This window comes from Haliaeetus albicilla, chromosome 1 (assembly GCF_947461875.1).
Source record: "Haliaeetus albicilla chromosome 1, bHalAlb1.1, whole genome shotgun sequence".
NCBI lineage: Eukaryota > Metazoa > Chordata > Aves > Accipitriformes > Accipitridae > Haliaeetus > Haliaeetus albicilla.
The window spans coordinates 75,122,892-75,142,919 of record NC_091483.1 but is presented as its reverse complement, the minus strand read 5'-3'; the positions used below and the strand labels follow the sequence as shown (position 1 = coordinate 75,142,919).

At 37.1% G+C, this 20,028-nt stretch overlaps 1 protein-coding gene across 6 annotated transcripts in view; it reads left to right on the top strand.

Moving 5' to 3' along the window:
* The window catches only part of SH3BP2 (SH3 domain binding protein 2), a 39,392-nt gene extending 19,594 nt beyond the window's left edge, over nucleotides 1–19,798 (top strand). For 3 of the 6 annotated variants that reach the window (XM_069795051.1, XM_069795060.1, XM_009919621.2), the window contains 12 exons: nucleotides 7,605–7,744; nucleotides 8,828–8,930; nucleotides 11,370–11,487; nucleotides 12,084–12,154; nucleotides 12,554–12,642; nucleotides 14,587–14,652; nucleotides 15,228–15,816; nucleotides 16,902–17,010; nucleotides 17,394–17,449; nucleotides 17,890–17,971; nucleotides 18,223–18,282; nucleotides 18,748–19,798. In XM_069795051.1, the coding sequence (XP_069651152.1) occupies nucleotides 7,609–7,744; nucleotides 8,828–8,930; nucleotides 11,370–11,487; nucleotides 12,084–12,154; nucleotides 12,554–12,642; nucleotides 14,587–14,652; nucleotides 15,228–15,816; nucleotides 16,902–17,010; nucleotides 17,394–17,449; nucleotides 17,890–17,971; nucleotides 18,223–18,282; nucleotides 18,748–18,885 (1,617 nt within the window). In that variant the 5' untranslated portion in view covers nucleotides 7,605–7,608 and the 3' untranslated portion in view covers nucleotides 18,886–19,798. Of the gene's footprint in view, nucleotides 1–1,555; nucleotides 2,017–7,604; nucleotides 7,759–8,827; nucleotides 8,931–11,369; nucleotides 11,488–12,083; nucleotides 12,155–12,553; nucleotides 12,643–14,586; nucleotides 14,653–15,227; nucleotides 15,817–16,901; nucleotides 17,011–17,393; nucleotides 17,450–17,889; nucleotides 17,972–18,222; nucleotides 18,283–18,747 lie in introns of those variants that run through there. The other 3 variants (XM_069795040.1, XM_009919620.2, XM_069795065.1) reach the window with 3 other exon arrangements.
* Nucleotides 19,799–20,028: the final 230 nt, after the last annotated feature.

Sequence of the window (20,028 nt, the reverse complement as noted above, 5' to 3'; positions counted from 1 at the left end):
GTTAAGTTGAATTTTCGTTCTTCCAAAACTGTGAAACAGCTAAAATTTTTGTTGTTGTTGTTCCCTAGCGGAACACCAGCTTGTGTGTGTGCACATATGAAAGGGCTTCTGTTCTAACTCTGTGACCATCTTGTTAGTGTTGGAAATCACCAAAAAAATAAAAAGGGGATCTTAGAATGTGAAATGAAAAATACTGTATTTCTGAATGCTTAAGTGAACAAAGGGAGAGGACAGGATCAGAAAGGTTAGGGTGGAAAAGCAGTACTTCAGGAACATGTGCTGGATAAATGAGGTATGATTAAAATGAGACTGTTGAGGCCAAAGAGCATTGTACTGTAGTTGTGGAGTTTGGAGGGGAAAACCGAGACTTGTGTGTCAGACCAGAAAAGGGAAAGAGGAACTAATTTTTTTTCTAGTGTTACATACACTCAAATGCTGTCATTTTGATCATCTCTTTTTTACTGAGGTAGAGATAAAGGTTGCAAAGATGTTAATGCAAGCTTAGAAGAGTATGCTTAGATAGAGAACTGGGGAAGGGAAAGATTGCTTTAAAGCATTGCGTGTTAATGCTTAAAGTCTAAATTGGTAACTGATATTGTAGCAGATAAAGCAAGTGAATTTAATTCACAAATTGCTGAGATGTAGTCCTCTACATCTTTTCTGTGTGAAAAATCTGTTAATTAAGCTACTGAGACAACTGGATATTGATTCTTATTAAAGAGCATCAGGACTTTGTGTTGATGTGCTGATCCTTTTAGCTAACAGCAGGTGTGTGGTATTTATGGTTTGCTTCCCCTTCTTATATAGCCTGGCTATGGAAGGAGGGCAAATGGATGCCCTATGGTGAAGACTGAGAATTGCTTTTCTAGCCAATACAGCCATGGCCAGTATCTGAAATGTTATTTTCTTCTGTGCTTTGAGTGTTGGGTAGTTTACACAAAGAAAAGACATTGTATAGAAACTTCTTCCTTCTATTTTGGAGTACAGATTGATGTCATTTTCCACAAAAATACATGAAGTAAGCTTTACTTGGCCTATTTATGTGTGTAGGTTTTGTCCATCATTCTGAAACTTGCTAGCTGTTTTTGTCTTACTTGAATGTTCTAGTCTGGGGGGTTTAATTCCAGACAGTCAGTGAAACACTTGAATCCTTTTAAGAGGTCCAGATGAAGATAAGTGTGAACCAATGGCATTTACTCATCATCAGTTGGTGATACTTGTCCTGTATAATTGCTGCCCTTGTGTTGTGAGTGTCTTGGATTCGAATTTTATTGTCTTTTGTGGTTTGCATAGCGTCAAATGTACAGGCAAGACTCTCTAAAGCACATACATGCTGCATAATCTTTCAAAATGGCTATTGTTAATTTCTTGGGTTGAAGAGGGAAGGACAAGCTCCAGCTACAAAGAAGAAAACAGAGATGAAATACTTATCATAGTTCTGTGGTGCAGTGCTAATACCTGAAGCACAGGCTCTTCAGAAGCACAGGCAGCATTTCTGAGCTGTGCCTCTGCTGGTGTGAGAGCCGGAGTCCACTGTAAGAAAAAAGGACTACTTTCTTTTTCTCCCATGGGAAAGTAGTTGATTGAAAGGTGAGTAGGAAGCAAGCGAGCAGTGGAAAATCCGCTCTGCTTTCTGGCTCGATGTCTGACAGATGTCTGAGGTATGCAGGGTTTGATTTATAACCTCTCTGGGAAGTTGGGAAATCTGACAAAGATAGTGCTGCCTGCTAACACTGGGGGAAACAGGAAGTAACAAAGGAAACAAGTCATTGCCTAGGCGTCCCTTTTGGCCGCAGTGCAGATGCACAAGCAGTTGGGGGAGAGTTTCTTTTCCTTTTGTGTGTTGAGTGTACAGCAGCTACCTTATAATACACAGAACAGGGAGAAGTGCAGAGATGTTCCTGTCATGCCTGAGAGGGGTCCTAAGTTATTAATGGCTTTGTCATCACAAAGGAAACAATCATTTGGGGAAACTGTCGGCAGAAAAACTATGTGTCGATCAGGAATGGTCACCAGGTTAGTGCATATTTGTGGCTTGTATTTCTGTCATCTTCTCTTTTAGGTAGAGAGCAGACTAAAACTAAGAGTAGAATATGGTATCTGGGGTAAAATACTTTAAACTCATGCAGAAAATTCAAGACTAAAGAACTGAAGGGCAAAGAGATGAGGCGAGTCTTGGTTGGAAACATTTGCCAGAAAAGCAGAGCAAGTTAAAACTGAGTAAACTTGCTTACAACAGTGTATTTCAGTTGGGCTTAATTCTCTGTTTCCTTTGTCCTGTAAGATTTATTTGACTTCACAGTGTTTGTACTGTGCTATTAATCCTTCTGAGAGACTATTGTGAAAGGGGCTGTTAGAAGTATTAAGAAATGGAATGTGTAACCAAAACCGTATGAGAGATATGGAAGAGTATTTTAGAAATACTGGAGAATGGTTAATATACGGAAAAGAGACCTGAGAATTTTGCAGAAAGTGGTTTTAAGAACAGATGCTAAACGTTTAGGTGGTTGAATTAGAGAACTAGTTTTTATTCAGAATTGCTCAGAGCATATTGGGGAAGCTTTTATTTTACAGTTCTGCTGTATGTAATGCTGCCTCATTTTTGGTTAAGCCTTTTGTAGAGACTGAAACTTAAGTCTCTCTCTGCATTATAGGAGGAATGCATTTGTTTCTGTAAGTCGTGTGTTATATATGTAATGTTATATGTAAGTTACGTGTTCAGAAGGAAACTAGCATCTTGCTTTGCTAGGTTTTACTTTCAAAATAGAATTTAAACACTAGAGGTTATGAGATATTACGGAGTTTAAAAAGTTCTCAGGCATAATTGGCATAGAGATACTTGTTACAAGTTCAGATCGGGTTTAATTTTTGTACTGCAGCTTTGGAAGCTGTTTTTTACTTGTTTTCAGCATGACCAAACTGGGCTCCAGGACAGACCATAAATGTTGTTATAAAAAGTGAGAACTTTCAATACAAGTTTTGGCAGCTGTAGTTTCAGAGATGAGGGTTTTTATGCCTATATACTGCAAGATGTGGAGATGATCACATCTGCCATATGTTCTGCTGAAGTTAAGCAAGAACTGAGGACTCATGGCTCTTTCAGGATGCAATCCTTAGTTGATTCGGCTTGTACTTGCTTTAATTGGGTTGAATACCAATAGCTCTTCAGGCCAAAAGGGGTAAGTGTTCTTCTATAATGTATTCCAGATTTTTGATGTGGCAGAATTTTATTTTTACTTGTGGAGGGACTTTTACCCTGTAAAGTTATGCCCTAGCCTCCAATCTAGGTATTCTATATATGCTGACTGAGGGGATAGGTTAAAATTACTTCACAAATGTATGTTTGCATACTATGCAGTAACAAAAGTCTACTCTCCATTTAGAGTTTGAGCTTGGTAACGTTACTGTTATGATTCAGAAGAAACTGGCATTATCTAGGTTGCATGATGAGTTGTGTAATTTCACATTTTTTTCATGCTGTTATTCATGGTACTTTGAAATAAAAAGCAGCTCATTGTGATAGTGTTTGAGAAGTATACTCATGTGATAGACTTGGACTGACTTTATTGATAGATTAACAATACACTGCAAATCAGTTTGTTTTTTAGTCTGGCAGACCAGTTTGTATATGTGAAGTAATTACAATAGTAATTGTATAAGCTGTGTGTCATGCTCGAGAGAGTGACACTGTTCTGCACTGAACTGCAGTGAACTGCACTGTTGTGTCTTTCCAAAAGCTCTGTTGAACAATGAAGCAAATCCTATAAATTCCTGTTCCACTGTTTTTCCTACTAAACTCTAAGGCCTATTGTTTCCCTCACAGGCATAGAATTGTCATGGGGATCATCTGAGAAACAAAGGGATGCAAGGCCTTTCGCTGTCTGCTGCTGTCCTCTTCTGGTTCAGAGGGTTCAGTTCAGTGCTGTTTCAGTGGGGGAGAAGGTTGATTCCATAGTCGCTTATAATGGGTTTGGAGGCTTCATGGATAATTTAAAGATACGCATCCCTTGGTGAGTGGAGAGAAGAATAAAGTGTGTAGCTATTACTAGAAGCTTGCACAAAACGATGCGTGAGTAATGGTACCTTCTGTTTATAACAAAGGACCAGCGTCAGAAAGAGAGCATGGCTTGGCTCTGATTTCACTTAGTGGGCCCTTTCTGTTAGCTTCATTGTCAGCTCCATCCTGATTGTGAGACTCTGCTGATGCACCTGGGGTGAAAATTTGTAGTGGGGTCTTTGGCTTGTAGTGCAAGAATGTAACTGCATAAGAAACAACTTGGAGATGTCTTTCTGTTCTTAATGATCACGGAGCTAACAGGCTCTACAGTGACTTCAGTGCTTGCTGTTGTGTATACCTGGTAATGCAACATTGATCTGTTCCTCATGTAATGTATTAAAAAAATGAGAGTGGAAGGAACGGAACCGCTTCAGTGAGCTAAAGGCAACCATATTGTAGATGCTAAGGCCAAAAAAATCTTCAAGACCTTTTGATTTTCCTTCTTCCCACCGCTACAATAAAGATCCATTGGTTGCGTTGTTTTGACAGCTTTCTCCCAGCAGCTTAATGCAAAATAGCATCTAGTGTCCTTCCAGAGTTGTTTTGTACTGTCAAGAAAAGAAGAGAAATCTGCTTGGGACTAAATTCAAGTACTTAAATGGATTTTACAAGCCTACCAAATATTTCAGTTCAGAATACCAGTGTCCTTCCTGTGCGTCTGCAGATGAAAGTGCTTGAGGAGTCTACAGATGTGATGGGGAGTGCTATAAGCCACAGATCCAGAAAATAGGCGTAGCAGCCTCAAAATGTATTGAAAAGTCTGGTATATTAGGTGGGCTCTTTAGCTCTTACAATGTGTACTTGCTTGCCTGGAGTTCAGCCACATCTCTTATTCACTTAGCTGGGATGGGGAAGTTCTGAGGTTTGGTGTCTATTCTCAGGACCATTTTATAGTAAGTAGCTAAAAGTAAGAAATGATCATGAATAGAGGAAGCAGAACCTGATACTCTGCTGTCCTTTCCCCTCAGTTAAAGCCTGTAGTCATCACACTGTAGAACTGGATTTATTTTTTTTTCCACTGCTTGCTCTTCTGCTTCCACTTTTTTTTTATTTTTTATGGTTTTTTTTCTGTCTGCCTGATATTCTGGCTTTTCAGGTGGAGGAGAAAATGCCCCATCCAGGCATGCTTTAGCAAGTAGTCTAACTAGTCTGCTCCCATAGTGAAGGCCAACATGACCTAGTCAAATATTTGTTTTCTGTATTTACCTAGGGTGGGATACCCTTGTCCCCTGTGTTTGTCTTTGGCTTCTTAGAAATCTCAGCTTACTGGTTGTTTTGGATAACCTCTCTGAGACATTTAACTCTGCCTCTTCTGATATGTTTTCAACCTAAGTACGTAACACTGAAACAGTTTCACACCAAAGGCTAGGTGCTTAAGTCCTTTCTTGTTCTGTTCTTTGTAGTAAAAGCACACAGGATTTGAAGAGCCGTGATGAACTTCAAACTGTTGGATGGCATTGAGACTAATGTTAGAGTTAGTTCAAGAAAACTGACATGAGAGTATATTTGAATAAAAAGGTTCCATTTTTACTTATTCTTTTTTCTGAATGTAACTAGAAACAGACTGAAATAATAACTTCATCATACATTAACTTCTAATGTTTGAATGTTGATGTGCCTGTTCTTAAAAGAAAAATTTAGCCCAGGACTTGCTTTTGCATTTCTCATTTCAAGGAAATCACTCTTAGCAGTACTGCAGTGTGGCTTGCTATCAGCAGCCAGCTGGTTAATGCTCTCTGTTTCCCTCACTTTGTCTTTTCTGCAAGATGTGGAGAATTAATTTGAAGGATTTTTTTTGGGGGGGGTGGGGGGGGTGTTGGTGTTAACTTTTATGACTTTTTAAAAAATTCTTAAAAACTATAAAATACCTGTGTGTAGCTGCTTCTTGGACCTGTTAACACATTGCTGTTGCTAGAAACTTCATTGTGGGGAGGAGGAAGAAGGAACAACTCAGCTTGGAAGGACCTCAATCATATAATAAGAACAGGGAGGAAACAGCAGAAGGAAGGATATAGCTGAATACAACAAAAGTAACTTACCTTCTGGTGAGCAGGAAGGTCCTGGAGGAAAATTGGGAAACCATGGTGCATTGCAGTGTCTGCTGTGAGAACCTTTCTAGGGCCTTGGATCCTATCTTCTCTGCTTGTGCCTGTTTTATAACACTGGGGACTAAAACCTAATTTTTGTGATTAAGTTTTCTAGGCTGCCTAGAGAATTTAATTGAGTTTAAACTCTCCTGGTAGACATTGCTAGTAATTTCCACACCTCCCTACACAGGCATCATCAGCAAATGGCAAGCAGCTAGATCTAAATCCTAAGCTGATCCACTGAAAGATCAATTGACTAGCATTTTTGTTTTTTCTAACACATATACAAGGGATACGTTCTCTGCTGTTGCAATTAATCCCTCAATAAAACTGTATCACTTGCTTATTCTTTTCAGTATGGGTACTTCAAGTTGTCATCTTAGGCTGGAGAGAGTAGTGCTCAGGTAGGTGTGTTGTGCTGTAGGCTCTTGGATTCCCATGCTGAGCTACACTATTGATTTCCTTTTGGGGAAAGGAGAAGCAAGCAGGATCCATTAGATTTCAGTCCTCCACTAAAAGCTTTTCAGTTCTAAACCATCATTCCTTTATCAGAAACTAATTAACTGAAACTTTATTAGTTTGCCTCTTACCAGCAAAGGTCTCTAGCCTTACACCTGAGGATAACAGAACCTTTTATGTCTAGGTCTAACTTCCCATTCAGTTCATGCATGATTTCTTTTCTGTATACACAGTAGGATTTTTAGCCTAGTTCCATTAACAGTTGAAGAAAGTTAGGTGTCATAGTGATGTATCAGACAGGAAAAAAAATACTACTTAACAAACTAATTTTTTTGGTAACCTGTTTAAGATCACCACAGAAGAAGTGTTAACTGCAAAGGTGCTTGGTGGAGCATGGCATTAATAATTGGTATCTAATTTAAATGTAAGCCTGCAGCAATCTGAGATGAACTTTATTGGCACAGGATGCTGTCACATATGACATCCAGTATGAGATTATATACTAATGATTTCATTCAGAATAAAACATGCAAATATAAGGAGTAGGTAGTACTGGATACTGCAGTTACTAAAATACAACTGTTGATTCCTTCATTATACAGAAAATTAGATTTTATATATGTGCATGGCTTAGAACTTTGGCGAAGAAACTGATTTTCTTTCTAGTCGCCTGCCTGATTAAGTCTCACAGTGTTACCTGGGGCATTTTAAAAATACAAATACTTAAATAACATTTACTAAGCACTCTTCCATTGTTTCGACAACTGTCAATCACTTTTGAGAGCTGTATAAAAATAAATCGGGACTTTCTGCACCATGGGTTTTTTATACATTAGAAACTTCCTGGAATCTGTGAACACCCGTCTGTGCTACATACTTGACTGCTGAACCATGTTAGTTGTTTGGAAAACTTGTTTAAGGAAACAAGCTTTGTTTCTCGGTACTCACTTTTTAAAGTAAAATCTAAGTTTTAAACTGTTTTTAATGATTCTAAATTGCAGAACGATGGCCTCACAGGAGCAGGTCTGGCCAGTCCCAATGAAGGCAATTGGAGCACAAAACCTTTTGACAATGCCTGGAGGAGTGACCAAATCAGGGTATCTTCATAAAAAGGGAGGCACCCAGCTGCAGATCTTGAAGTGTAAGTTGAATGAGGTATTAACTAAATTAAATGTTTTAAATGCTTGCCTCTGGGGCCATTTTGGGGCCACATTTCATGTTAGCAGACTATTTAAGGAAGCTGTTCTTTCGCTTACTTTGTCTGTACTGAATTACAATTTTACTAGAATATATGTATGAAAGACCCATATTGAAACAATTTCCTTTAATTGTTTTGGAACTATAAATCTTAGATGATAAATTTTGTGGTTGATTTTCTTTTACTTGGTTAAATCTCTTATTAAGTCCTTCACAAGTAAGATTTTAAAGACAGAAGCAGATTCCTGGGATATGTATCAATTTCAAATATTCTTTTCTAAGAGAAATTGGTACTCAGCTTTTTTTGCAGTCCGTTATTCTGTACTGGAAAAATGTCCCCATCTCCTACTGCTGTTGTGAAATGGAAATTTTCTTACTGCCAACGTTAGGCTGTACTTAAAAACAGTAATTGCTTCTGGAATCAGGATCTATTTACATGGAGAAACCTTAAGATTTTGCATTTATTTATACGCTATTCATTTGCTATCCCTGTTTAAACTATTCTAATATAGTTAAGGACAAAGATTACTGCCTTTGATAAAATGGCCCCTTTAAAAAAAGAAAATAAAACTTAATTTTATTGGCAGCTTTATGTACTTGAGGTGAAAGAAGAGAGGGAGATGCTGTCACAGTTTTGGGATGGACATAAATATGTATTTGTAGCCTGTGGCTACCCTCCTCCCATTTTGTTTTAAGTTGCATTCTTACATTAGCTTATTCATCTAGTAAAGAAGCACAGGTGGAGGTCAGACCTGCAGTCTCTTAGGCTTCTTTTGAAGTTATCAGATCAGCTGCCTCTCAAATGAGGGAAGCACATACTACCCTTAGTCCTGAAACTCTGTGAATGGACAGCTTTACCATGTGACTAATCATGAATGAGCTGTCACTTAACTAGTTTGTGCTCGTTTATAATGATTAATAAGATTACTAAAATCTTAAATGATAATTCTACCCAAGTTAAGAGGTTCTAGTTAATGTACTGCCTTTGGATTTATATTTTGCTCACTTTTTTTTGTTATCTTTCCAGGGCCATTGAGATTTGTGATTATCCATGAGGGATGTATTTACTATTTTAAGAGCAGCACATCTGCATCTCCACAGGGTGCATTTTCTTTGAATGGTTACAACAGGTGAGTGCCAAAGAACTTATTTAACATCCAAGCTCCTTTTGCTTAATGCAGGGGACTATGTTTTTCACTTCCAACAAAGTTAAAGGCAACTACATCTGTTGTTTGGTTAAGCACTGATCTCAGATTCCAAGAGATGTATTTCTTCCAAATTGTATATATGATGTTTCCTGTGCTTTGCAAGTGTATAGCCTTTATCTTTTGTAACTTAACCAGTAAAGCTATTAAAATTGCAATGGGCTTACTCTTGTTACTGACTTAATGCAGGCTTTGCACATGCAGGTAGATGCGGATTCTTTCCGACAAATGATCTTTGTTCTCTAGTGATTTCAATGATTGTCACAAAAATAGAAAGGAATCAGAAAGGAATATTTATGGAGTTACTGATTCAGTAACACTAATTAGTGACAAAACTGAATCAACTATGGGAGTGATAAATGAGAGAATGCATGTGCAAAATGTCTGACTCATTTCGCTACACATTATAAATCTTAATATTTGCTTTTTAAGTTGAAGGCCAAAATAGGTGTCTTTTTCAAGTTAACCAGTACTATCAGAATCTGAGTGCAGCATATGTATGAGGCCTACTAATAGAAGTCTAACTTAGCTTTAGGAATTTGGTGGTGTTGTAATTAATTCTAAGAAAGGAATAATGAGACACAATGTAGAGAAATATCACATTATTGGTCCTAACCACTGCAACTTTATTGTATTTGTAAACTTTAATGTTATTCTTGTACTGCATAATGTTCTCAGACTTTTGGAATAAGGTAATCTTTTATTAGAATGTGAGAGCTTTCTAACTGACTACAACAATGGCATGTTTTATGGGAATGCAGTTGTAAACATTGTAGCCAACTAAAACTTCAAGATTCATTTGTATAAGAAACCTATACTGTAACCTGGTCATGACACTAGCTTCTGTAATCACATTAATGTGAAAAATACAATGGAATTTGTAAATGCTAGGGACTGTGTTGTTACTTTTTAATAAATCTGCTTTCTAGCAGCCTTGTAGAGACCTTGGTTGGAATTGGGACCAGGTCTCGGTTAGTATTATGCACAGACACAAGCATTATTGAAAAATAATTTGAAATTAAAGAATTTGTTAGACTGGGTAGTTGCATAAGGTTGTGTGAAAACAAGTCACTTCAAGGCTTCCGTGGACTTGTATTTTGCAGTCTTTCTTCAATAGCCTTAGTTTGTTAAGAGTGGACAGGAGATCAGAAAGTGCTGAGTTCACTAGTGACTCAAAATGTATAGTGATGCCTATTGCTAGTATCCCTCCCCAGCTGTACCATGGGTGTTTCCCACATTAACATCCTTATTAGCCTTAATATTAGCCACAAAAGGAACTGTAAGTTATTTCACTTTGTTTTGGACTGGGCAGATGCAGAAAACTACAACCTCCAGCTTAAAAGTAGGGTTGGGGTTCTAAAAAAAGGTGCAATCTCTAATTTTGAAATAATTTTGCAGTTGACATGGTTCTTAATGGCAGCTTGGGGGTGTTGATTAGATATATTTTATTTCAAAATAAGGTTATCCTGATTAGGTACCTAACTAAAACCCAAATGTCTCTGAGAATCTTTTTTTCTACGTTTACAAACCACCTTCCCTAAATATTAAGGACTTACAAAAATACTGTATTATATGAGGAAATTGGTGAGTTAAAGTTTAAGAACAAGAAAGCAAGCCCCAATAATGATTGTAAAAAAACTTAGTCAAATTTCTCTATGGATATGCTGAATAAATCTTAGACATGTTACTTTTAGATTCCCCACAGTCCTAGGATTTTAGTCTCCTCCTTTATTCCAAAGCCTTATAGCGAGCATTTACAACCAAATTTCTGTATGTATAAGGAATTTCCTCATTTGAGACCCCTCTGGGGAAAAATTAAAAAGAAACAAACTTATGTAATGCAGTTTGTGAAAGAGGTTGAGTTATGCTTGTTTTAAAATAATAAAAGTAGTGCAAGAAACTGTTTATAAAGGAAAGGTGGAAAAATAAGTTAACTTTTAATATTAATTATCTTTTATTTTCACCGAAAAGCTGTGTTTTGATTTCTCCTCTGTACCTTTCTGAAATAAGGATCACAGGCACCATAAATGCTTCTTACCGTGGTGTGAAGCTTGTGAATTAATGCAGTTCATTAAAACTACTGAATTTCAATGTGGTCAAAACATCTATTTCTAAGTCTGGCTGGTGGTTTAACTAGTGCTTGTTCTCCTGTCAGTGCTCTTGCATTGTTCTTCCTACCACTTTAATGGAGAAGTACTACAAATGTACATATGGGGATTTTTGTGGTGTTTTCCTGGGCTTGGGTGTTATTTTTTGTAAGGTAAAACTGGCCAGTAAAACTGCTTTCTATCAGACCTTTGACTTGCACAGCAGAATTAACTTTATAAATTAAGATTTTTATGTATTGTTTGTTCTGTTTCTCAGGGTTATGCGGGCAGCTGAGGAGACAACATCAAGCAATGTGTTTCCTTTCAAGTTAGTTCACATTAGCAAGAAGCACAGGACGTGGTTTTTTTCAGCTTCATCTGAAGATGAAAGAAAGGTAACTTTCTTCTTCTTTTGCAGTGTAATTTTCCTTGAAGTAGAAAGTGAATCTTGGACTTCCCTAAAATCAAAATGAACTGGACACGCAGCTGTCACTGAAATTTGTATACCTAGTTCTTTGGGCTCCTCTGAAAATCATGTCTGAAGTTTTAACTATTAAGCTAGTGTCAGTTCAAGTTGTAATTTAGGGAATGACTATAAGTGACATACTAGATGGCATGGTTTCTTCCATATTCCTCATTTTATTTTTAGCCAAGGAACAAATATTTGTATGTTAAGCCTTTGATAAAGTACGAAAACTGTTAATTGAAATCTCTTACCTGTAAACACACTGTGAACAAGTACCTGGCTTTAGAAATAACAGCTTGAAGTTTGCAAAGTGAAAGTTTAGTATTTTAATATGTTCTTATAGCATTTTAGATAGTCAAAACATTTGACTGATAAGGCCTCTCAGTATAAAGTCATGGATAAATACTATTTCAATGTAGATTCCTTGCACAGTTACTCTGTTCTTAGAGGGAACAAATGCTGTGCATCTTTGTTTAATGATTTAAAGATGGATGTGTTGAATGTTGTATTTTTATACTTATTTAGAGTTGGATGCTATCCTTGAGGAAGGAAATTGATCATTACCATGAGAAGAAAGAAACAATAACAGAATTCAGGTATAAACCCTTAATCTTTATTTGCTTTTTATCCCTTTTGCACTAGCTCTTGACAGTGGTGTTTTAGGCTCTTTGCACCTACAAGTAATTTACTGTGAAATAAAAACAGGTGCAGTAAGGCCCAAGAATGAAAGGCCTTCCTAATACACAGTTTAAAGAATACCAAGACAAAAATAAATCTTTTTACTAAGAGAAATTTTAAATGTCAGCTTTGTGTAAAACAAATAAAAACTTTAAAAAGACAGCAGCACCATACCTGGCTGTTAACTGGTAAATAGGAATAGATTGCTTCTGCTTTTCCAGCATTCCTTTCCAGTGCTGCAGTCCTGCTAACAGACATTACTGTCCCAAGACTGATAACACGGTGATGCAGAAGGTACTCTGTCTTTTCTTTTGCAGTGACTCTGGTTCTGATGCAGACAGTTTCTATGGCTCAGTAGAACGTCCCATTGATATCAAGTATTCTCATCATTCAGCAGATAATGAAGGTGACAAATTTAGACACTGATAAATAAGATTTATTTATTTGCTTGCTTATTTCTTCTGGATTCTGCAGGAATTATTCCAATAGCTTAAGCAAACTGATCCAGTTTGCAACAGAAGCAGATATTCTGTGCCATAAACCATTAGTAAAAATAAATGGTAACTAAAGAAATTCAGATCTTTCAAGCTGGTGTCTGACACCCCAATAATACTATTTAAAATTTTTATTAAGACTGCATGTTGGAGAGTTTGTAGATCTAGCAAAAAGATAAAACTTTTGAGTATGTCCATAGGTCATAGTGTAGAAATACAAAGTGATCTTTATTATGATAATTGAATATTATTGACAGTAACTGAATACAATTATAATAATAGCATATTAGTCCCTTAAAAGTATGTTCTGAAAACATGTGGAGACAATGCAGTAAAACATTGTGGAGCTAGTTACCTCCTATCTAGACGGTGAAATTAATTCACCTGTCCTGCAAAACAAGCAGTCACCGACACTGGGATGTTGTGGCATTTGTGTTATAGTCTGTTTAGTATGAAACAGAATTGATCATCTCTCTGGTTCAGGAAGATCTTACATTAGGCATAGGATGGGCCTAGGTCAAATGCATAGGGTAACATTCTTCAATAACTTTCAAACTGAGTAACTTTTTGAAGTAAGGTTCTGAAAATCTCATTCTTAACATAGACTTTTTTATTCAAAGTTTGATACCTGTTCATTGCTGTAGTTGTTTCACAGTAAACAGTTCAGGCTGAGTGTGTTTATTTTTTAATTAGAAGTGAGGATGTTACAGAAAGCCTGTCAGATAGGCATTGACAGCATATTTCAGCAACTGACCTCCTAGTCGAGAAATGTGTTAGTAAAATCCATCATGAGAAGCCTCGCCTCAAGGTTCAACATAATTCCTTTACTATGCCTTTTCCCATCTGCCCTTTCAGATTTCTACGGGCAGGGTTGATTGGAGCAAGTACTCTCATTTCCTGCAAGGAAATTCCTGACTATTTTTCCTGACTAGGACAAAAAGGCAGGAGTGAGTCTTTTTAGGAAATCCGGTTCAATTGTTGCAAAGCAGAGAAAAACAGACTCATCAGCATTTCATGTATGATTGTAGTTTAGTACTTCTGTGTTTATGGGAGGGAAGGGTTGTATGCAATACAAATTATGTTAAGAAGCCTAGCAGGAGTTTAAATTAGGAAAATTAGAAGAGCTAACTGATTTTTATCAGATACTCTTACCTTTTTCTTTTTGTGGTTTTTTTCTTGTGCATTTCTTTGGGGAAATACTGCATATTGTCCTTGAGACTCTGTCATAGTCAGTGATGAGAAATTACTGCCTAGAAGTAGCATGCTTTTCATGTCTTGATCATTGTGACTTACAGTTAGAGGCAATGTTGAAACCACTTAAGCCGTTTCTTATGGTGCATTTTTTTGTTACCAGAGCAAGGCAAAAGAATTAATTGTTTTGTAGATCACTAGGCTTGCTTAGGCTTCCATATTACAAAAATCATAAATCTTTCTGTGTTAGGGTTAGGTTTTGGGGATTTTTTTTTTTTTTCCAACTGGTTTTGCCAGTACATCCATGTAGTTGTGTCTCTGCAACGAATTTCAGTTTTTCTCAGGAAGGCTATAACACTAGAAAGTGTCACCAGAAAGAAAATTTAAACTTGAAAGATGGAAAAAAATCGATGTGCAGTGTAGTTCATCTCCCACTGTTGTAAGGGATGGCTTTCTTAATTGACATCAAAATTTAAGGAAACACATACTCTAAATAGCAGAGAGGTGGACAAAAATATATAATAAATAAATTTTTTTCAAGTCTTTTAAAAAAGAAAAAATTCGACTGAAAAATACTTGTTTATCAAAAAGCAGTAAGTACTCAATACTCTTTCATGGTTCCAGGAGTACTTAACAGAGTCTGACACATTGATTTTTATCTGCAGATTACGACCAGGAGGAAGAGGATGAGTCTTACTTGCAGCCAGACACTTCTGACATAGTGAAAGATGGTATGTGATTTCTTTCATTCCCTTCACAAAAGGCCCCATGAAAGGCCCCCAATGAAGACAATATTCATGTAGAATGCCAGATTATTATTTTGGCTTCGTTGTATCTAAAGCATTGCAGGTGGTAAAATAACTGAAGTAACGCACAGGTATCTGATCTTGAGAGGTATTTAGGGTCAAAAGGTCCTAGAAACAGCAGTAACGATTTACAGAAAGTGTTACATGCCTTTAAGGGCATGTTTTCTTGCAGGCCTCCTGCCCTGGAAGGACCTGTATCTGGTCATCAGACTGGAGGAGTGGTAATGCTTTTAACGTAGTCTCTTTATTTTTAGCAAAGGGAAACCTCTTTGCTAAGTTATCATAAGCTATGCCTGAATAAAAATTACAGGAGTTTACTACACATAGCATTCAGAATTGTGCTGCAAGTTACATGTTTATTGAGCATTTTGGGTACTATCAGACCAGATGCCAGTGAAATATCTTAAATCACATACAAAATAAATTTGAAAAGTCTCGTTTCTTGAAATACAGTATTTCCCCTCAGTGTGTTATGTCTTTTGGATGTTTTCTTTCTGTAGATATGGTCCTGCCCCCAGCCTACCCGCCTCCACCGGTTCCTCATGTCAGAAAAGCTAACTTCTCAGAATCAAGGGCAAATTCCTTTGCTGGCAAATCTACTGTGCCAGTACCACCACCGCCTCCTAAAAGAAGCTTACCTGATATCAAACCAGAGGATCTCTTAAACATGAGAGAACCCCTGTTACAGTGCCGAGCTGAACCTAATCTAAAGATTCAATCCTCAAGCCGGAGACTAAGTGAACAGCTGCCCCCCGTGCCCACTATACCTGTTTTCAAAAAGCCGGTATATGTCAAAGAATCTTGCTCATTGCCTCCAGAGCCTCTGCCTCTAGCTCAAGTTGTTTCTACTCCAGAAGGATGTGAGAAGCTAAAAACCTTAAACCTTTCACTGCGAACTCCTCCTCCGCTACCAGGCAGTAAACCCAAGCTGTCACAGTTTACTGAAAAAACAGTAGAGCCCAAAGTGCCAAGAGAACATGGTAAACCTGGACTGTTTGTGCCACCAGTGTTCCCAAAGCCACCTGTGCCAAGCCACCAGCCCCCTGGAATCAAGCCTAGACCAGAGAAGTCTTCATGTTCCCAGTTACAGTAAGTACAAAAATACAATGCACTATTAAATTTTTCCATTGTGTTATTAGTTAACTAGTTGACAGACATATTTCTCAGATTCACATCAATATCTGTTTCTCTTCCCTGCACCATCCCTCTCTTCCTCACAGTGGTGTGCTTTTTTGCCTCTGTACTTGTTATTTGAAACTTTTGCAATGAGTTTAGCTTCTGAAATAGTTCAGAAAGAAATAGTAGATAAACCAAACTTTGAAAAAAATTACACCAAAATTTTGTAGTTCATTTGTTTTCAGTCGTGTCTTAAAGACTTAATAGCCTTTGCTTGCAGTGAATAAGAAGCCTTTGTCAGAACCTCAATAAACTGCAAAAACAATTTTAGGCTTCTGTGGAGATAGGAAATGTGTTTCATTTTACATTCAGATCAGCTTTAGTAAGGGTTGTGGAACTAGTTATGGTGGTGAGTCAGATGAAAGTATTTTTGTCCATTGGATTGTTTAGCAGCTCTGAAGAACAAGTAATAAACTCTTTAAAGACAGTAGAAGGAAGACATTGATATACTGGAGTGAAACCAGTGGAAGGCCACCAATATGTTTGGGCTATAGCACATAGTATGTGAGAAAAGGCTAAGAGAATTGGATTCATTCAACCTTTAGGAAGGCTAGTGGGAGATCACTGCTGTCTACAACTACTTAACAGGTAGGTATGGAGAAGACAGAGCAAGGCCTTAGTGGTCTGCAGTGGTAGAATAAGAGGCAACAGGCAGAAGTCACAACCTAGGAAATTACAGCTATGTATTAGGAAAAACTTTTCACCACGTGGATGGTGAAACACCAGAACAGGTTTCTGCAGAGAGGCTGTGGAATCTCCATCCTTGGAGATACTCAAAACTTGACTGGATGCAGTTTCCTGACCTAGTTGGACCTGCTTTCTGTAGGAGCTTGGACTAAATGCTCTCTAGAGGTCCCTGTAACCTGAATTGATCTGTGTTGGGGGCTAAACTGAAACTTGTTCTGCAGTTCCAGTTTTATTATCCCTTCAGTGTTTTGTGTATATTTGTTCTGTTTTCCTGAGGAGATGTCCTTCAGTTTTTGTTCTGTTTCTGCCAGGAGATCACCACCAGATGGGCAGAGTTTTAGAAGCTTTTCATTTGAAAAACCAGCACTACCCTCTAAGCCAAACCAACCTGATGATGATTCTGATGATGACTATGAAAAAGTAAGATCAAGCAGATGATCTGTTCTCAGAGAGTATTTTTTGTTGCTTATGTATACTCTTGGGAATGTTTTAAATGCATTATTTCAGGAAAAAATAACTTTCTGAAAACACAGTGCTGTGTGATTTTTTTTTTTTTTTTTTTTTTTTTTTTTGGAGGGGGGGTGTTTGGGTTTTTTTTTAGCTTTAAAGAATGCCTTGATAAATTCTGGATTTTAATATTGGATGTAAAGGAGGAACAAGCATAAAGGAAAGATTAAATCACCATTAATAATTTCAGATACTGATGGCTGTAGCTTATTTGCGTAACAAGTTGCTAGCATTTTGAGTTGTCATTGACGTACATGGTGACTTATTTTCTTCATTTTTTTTTTTTTTTTTTACAGGTTGGGCTCCCTGCTTCAATATTTCTTAATACTTCTGAATCCTTTGAAGTTGAAAGGTAGAATGTGACTTTAAAATAGTTGCTTAGAAGTCCTACAAAAACCTGCACTGAACAGTAGTCCAAAGATCATTTTTGATAGGCACAATTTGTGTTTAAAACCACAATAAAAGTATATAAATTCCTTTAAGATGGAAATCACTTTTTAGGGGAGTTAGTTCAGTGCTCATGTATCAAATGAAAATACATACTACTTGCAAAGTGATTTTGCTCTATCTAGGGAAGGTTGTTCTGCCAGGATGCTAGATGGGACAGAAAGCCAGATCTTCTGTGCTGTGTTGCTGGTTCAGATGCTAGAACAGTGAAATTCCTTCAGCTATGATGTACTATGAATTACTACAACCAAAATAGAGATTTATAATAAGAATTTTAAGAATCTAGGCATTTTACTTATCTGAGTCAGAAAATGCTAATATATGTAATTGCTGTATTATTTTTAGGACATTTAAAGCTAGTAGCCCGCGGGGCCGACCGCAAAATGGATTGTACTGTATTAGGAACTCGTCTACTAAGCCTGGAAAGGTAACTTGCAATTGCTGAATCTACCCCCAAAAACCTTTTTGATTTAGAGATACTGTATCTTACGTATGACAAAGTATTTAACAATTTAGATGTGCTCTTTCCTTAAAGCAAGAAAATCTGAGACAATCACTATTATAATTTCGGGGGGGTTATTTATTTATTTTAGGCTGGATTGTAACTAACTCCTTAATAATACATTGACTTAGAGTTTATTAGCATAGACTGAATATGTTGCATTTTTATTCTTCAAGGTATTGGTTGTATGGGATGAATCTGCAGAAAAAGTGAGAAACTACAGAATCTTTGAAAAGGTTAGTAGCTGTACTATGTGTGCCTGTGTATATATGTGCATGTATATATGTATGAATTCCATGTATTTATATGCGTATAAAGAGTGCATGTGTATAGGGATATACCAGAACTAACAAGTTAAAGTCTAAACTTCTTCACATTCCTAAAAGTAAAAATAAGCTGATTTACAAATATCTGGTCTAGGATGAGAGTCTGAGTACTCGGATCTGGGCTTTCTAGTTGCTGTATTGTGCAAAAGACAAACTAGCTGTAAATGTTCACATCTAAATTTCAGCTCCAACCAAATCCTAAAGGAAGGAATATTAAATTCCTGAGTTTAATTTGGACTTGTCTGTGCGACTAGCTTGCAAAGCAGTAGCTTGTTTGAAAGAACTTTTTAGTTCTGATGATGTTTGGGGTTTTTTTTAAATATTGAGTTGGAAAAATTACTGTCAATTATAACATATGTTTTTGTTCTACAACAGGATTGCAAGTTTTACCTGGATTCAGACATCATGTTTTTGAACATGGGAAGTTTGGTCGAGTACTATAGCATTCATGTCTTACCTAGTCATGACAGCCTTATTCTTCGGTGTCCTTATGGTTACTCTAAACCAAGGTGACATGACTGGCATAATTCACTGATGCCTAGGACAAATGGGTTCCCTACTGCCCTTGAATTAAATGTGGACTCCTGCCACTGTTGGACATCCCATTGTTTGCACACAGAAACTGACTCTGTTTCAGCCACTTATTCTCACATTCATTGTATATAAAGTCCATTTAATGAACTCTTGGTAAAACCTTACAATCCAGATCAGTGGATTTTATGGTCTTTTCTTTTAAAAAGATCTGAACTGATTATGCTGTGAAAGCTGTCCATGATACCTACACCTTTTATAAAACTGCTGCTATTACTAATCTCCTTGGAATGTGGAAGATGGACACAAACAAAGTAGTGGTCTGAATACAACCAATACAGAAACGGGAAACTTCTGAGAGTGTATCAGAATTCACTTGTGACAGGGAATACTAATATTCTGACTTGAAGGTATTACTCCTTAAGTCAGCACTGGTGCTCAACTGAGAGTTTTTGTATTACTTGTATAGTTGACATGTAAATAATGAAGACTTCTGTGCAAATAATTTGGTTTACTATAGGTTAAGATGATCAGAAAATTGGCTTTTTTTTAAGCCACCTCATGTAAATGTAGCTTCTGATTACAATGTCTGCAGTAATCAATATCAGGGTACTATCCAACTGATATGGTTGTGGCATCCCACATGTTACTTAATGACTTGCATTTCAGAGACACGTGGAATAATATTGATTTGGCTTTCATGGCAGCCCGATTCCTTAGTTCTGAACTGGAAGGGTAGGTGCCACTAGTATTTTTAATGGGTATGAGAAAAGAGAAAGGACTACTTAGGATTAAGGGGGAAGGGAGGGAATCTTTTGAGTACCCCAAATTCTGACTAGCAGTTTTCTCTCACATTGCTGTAATGAAAGGTTCTTTAAAACAAAACACACAAAAACCCCATAAAACCATGAGTGTGATGCTACTATCAACTCCATAAATCTTTGTGGTCAGTCTCTTAGGATCAGGTTGTCAGCCCGTTGCATTTTGTTTTGTTCTAGGGCAAAACACACTGGCCTAGGCTACTTCTTGTAGATCACCAAGAATTTTTCCATTATTAAAATTGCCATTTGGTTTGTAGTTGCATGCAAAATAAAATCTGTTTTTAACATACTATCAGTGGTAGGC